Raw genomic sequence first — 3046 nt, 5'->3', positions numbered from 1 at the left:
CAATGACTTCCCTCAGATGTTCCTGAGGTTTGTGTTATTCTGTATCGCTGTCAAAGAGGGCGCAGGGAGGGAAGAGTGTGTGCTTTCTGTCACCCACTTGCACACTCACACACACACACACACACTCACACACACACACTCTCACTCACACTCTCACTCACACTCACACTCACACTCACACACACACACACACACACACACACTCTCACACTCACACTCACACACACACACACACACACACACACACACACACACACACACACACACACACACACACACACACACACACACACTCATATCCCTTTTCTTTTCTCATAACGCGTTTCTGCCTCTGTGTTTCTGAAGGAATTCTCCATCCATCTAATTCCCTCTCCTGGTTCTTTTCATATGGAGGCTGGGCCGCGCTCCTATTCCATGTCAAAGGCTTTCTCTTTTTTATTGAACATCAAATCCTCTGCGTCTCGCCTTGGCGCTCTTCTCTTCTCGCGGCGCGGCGGCATGCATATTCAGGAGCCGGCGGCCCGCTTACCGGGCCGGCTAGCCCTCCGAAAGCCGCGATTGTGGGCATTAGCGTTGCAATAACACGACATGAATAGCGCGCGCTATATTTAGGAGCTAAGTCGGCCGAGATTGTCGGCTGCTGGGAGCGAGCGCTGACTTCCTCCTTCCTGCTGAGAGACTCTGTCTCTTCTTCTCTCTTGTTGTATTCTCTCTCTTCTGTTTCAGAGGACTCCTTCTCTCCTCTCCTTCTCTCCTTCTCTCCTTCGCTCCTTCTCTCCTTCGCTCCTTCTCTCCTTCTCTTGAGACTTGTTGGCCAAAAGTTACAGGAAAGCTCAGGATGTTCTGCTGCGAGGAGACGCTGCCACACTTTACATCCTGATGTGAGCTTTATGACGGGGGAGGAGGAGGAGGAGGAGGAGGAAGAGGAGGAGGAGGAGGAGGAAGAGGAAGAGGAGAAAGAGGAGGAGGAGGAAGAGGAGCAGGAGGAGGAGGAGGGGGAGGAGGAAGAGGAGGAGGAGGAGGAGGAGGAGGAGGAGGAGGAGGAGGAGGAGGAGGAGGAAGAAGAACAGGAGGAAAAACCCGACTATTGAGATTTGAGTTCTGATATTTTGGGCTCATTTTCTCTGGTCCGCTGGTTCTCCGGTTCTCTGGTCCTCTGGTTCTCTGTTTCCCTGGTTCCCTGGTTCTCTGGTTCTCCGGTTCCCTGGTTCTCTGGTTCTCCGCTTCTCTGGTCCTCTGGTTCCCTGGTTCTCTGGGTCTCTGGTTCTCTGGTTCTCTGGTTCTCTGGTGCTCTTGTTATCTGGTTCTCTGGTTCTCTTGTTCTCTGGTCCTCTGGTCCTCTGGTTCTCCGGTTCTCTGGTCCTCTAGTTTCCTGGTCCTCTGGTTCCATGGTTCTCTGGCCTCCTTCAAGGGTCCTGTCTCGTGTGATGTGACATCATCAGAGCGGGACGGGCAGCGGATGGAGCGAGTGAAGACATTACACATGAAAAAAGAGAAAGAAAGGTGGAAGTCAGATTACACAGAAGAAGAGATGAAAGGAGGGAAGAAAAACATGTCTTAAGGAGGAAAGGAAGGAATAAGAACCTGAAGAAAAGAAAGAGGATGCAAAGGGGAGGAGCTACACATGAATGTATGAAGGAAAAGGGGAGGAGCTACATAGCAAGGCATTAGCTGGAGAGGAGGAAACAAAGAGAAGAATGTGAAGAGAAGAGGGACGGAGGATAAAGTTAGAACAACACTGAGAGAGAGAATGAGGACGGACACAAAGAAAAGAGAGGAAAAAGGAGATGGGAAGAGGGGTGTGAGGAAGCATGGATTAAGAGAGGAAGAAAAGAATGGTCAGATTAAAAATAATCTATGAATGAAGGAGGAGAAGCAGAGAAAAGATGGAAGGAAAGACGGCTGAGAGGACAGACGCATGGTGAGGAAAGACAGGAGAGGAGGGAAGGAAGGAAGGAGAGGAGGGAGAGGAGGAAGAGGGAGAGGAGGGAGGAAGAGGAGGAAGAGGATGAAGAGGAGGGGAGGAAGGAAGGACAAGGAGGGAGAGGAGGAAGAGGGAGAGGAGGGAGAGGAGGGGAGGAAGGAAGGAGAGGGAGAGGAACGAGAGGAGGAAGAGGATGGAAAGGAGGAAGAGGAGGAAGAGGAGGGGAGGAAGGAAGGACAAGGAGGGAGAGGAGGAAGAGGGAGAGGAGGGGAGGAAGGAAGGAGAGGGAGAGGAACGAGAGGAGGAAGAGGATGGAAAGGAGGAAGAGGAGGAAGAGGAGGGGAGGAAGGAAGGACAAGGAGGGAGAGGAGGAAGAGGGAGAGGAGGGAGAGGAGGGGAGGAGGGAAGAAGAGGGAAAGGAGGAAGAGGGAGAGGAGGAAGAGGAGTGAGAGGAGGAAGAGGGAGAGGAAGGAGAGGAGGAAGAGGAGGAAGACGATGGAAAGGAGGAAGAAGAGGGAGAGGAGGAAGAGGAGGGAGAGGAGGAAGAGGAGGGAGAGGAGGAAGAGGAGGAAGAGGATGGAGAGGAGGAAGAGGAGGAAGAGGAGGGAGGGAGCAAGCGGAAAAGGTTGGACGAACAGGTGTTGGTGAAGAAAAGAGGCGTGGTCAGGTATAGGCCCGTTTCTGTTAAAACTGCACCCTGCTGAGGTGTGTGTGTGTGTGTGTGTGTGTGTGTGTGTGTGTGTGTGTGTGTGTGTGTGTGTGTGTGTGTGTGTGTGTGCGTGTGTGCGTGTGTGCATGTGTGCATGTGTGCGTGTGTGCTGTGTGTGTGTGCGCGTGTGTGTGTGTGTGTGTGTGTGTGTGTGTGTGTGTGTGTGTCGTGATGTTGTGACGGCATCCAGCAACCTCGCATGCCTTTTTAATTCTACCGAGTAAATAATGCATCCGCCACAGTCCATAATTTATGTAAGTGGACATGCAATCAGTTCAGATTAACATGCACGATGCCCCTGTGTGTGTGTGTGTGTGTGTGTGTGTGTGTGTGTGTGTGTGTGTGTGTGTGTGTGTGACATGACTCCTGCTGTACTCTGTCCCACTTTGTCTCTCTTTCCTCTTCACTGTGTT

The 3046-nt window shown here is 51.9% G+C and overlaps 1 protein-coding gene across 1 annotated transcript; it reads right to left on the bottom strand.

The window, feature by feature from the left end:
- Nucleotides 1–1084: 1084 nt before the first annotated feature.
- Nucleotides 1085–1390, bottom strand: LOC137785316 (putative uncharacterized protein DDB_G0271982). The gene has a single exon (XM_068576444.1). It carries the CDS (start codon nucleotides 1388–1390, stop codon nucleotides 1085–1087), a length of 306 nt encoding a protein of 101 aa, XP_068432545.1.
- Nucleotides 1391–3046: the final 1656 nt, after the last annotated feature.

The sequence above is a fragment of the Clinocottus analis genome, unplaced genomic scaffold (assembly GCF_023055335.1).
Source record: "Clinocottus analis isolate CAN_PGR_092001 unplaced genomic scaffold, fCliAna1.0.p SCAF_146, whole genome shotgun sequence".
NCBI classification, from domain to species: Eukaryota; Metazoa; Chordata; class Actinopteri; order Perciformes; family Cottidae; genus Clinocottus; species Clinocottus analis.
This window is presented reverse-complemented; position numbering and strand designations above follow the sequence as displayed.

Excerpts from the sequence above, each read along its gene's own strand:
- LOC137785316 (XM_068576444.1), bottom strand. The coding sequence starts at position 1,390 with ATGGAACCAGAGGACCAGGAAACTAGAGGACCAGAGAACCGGAGAACC.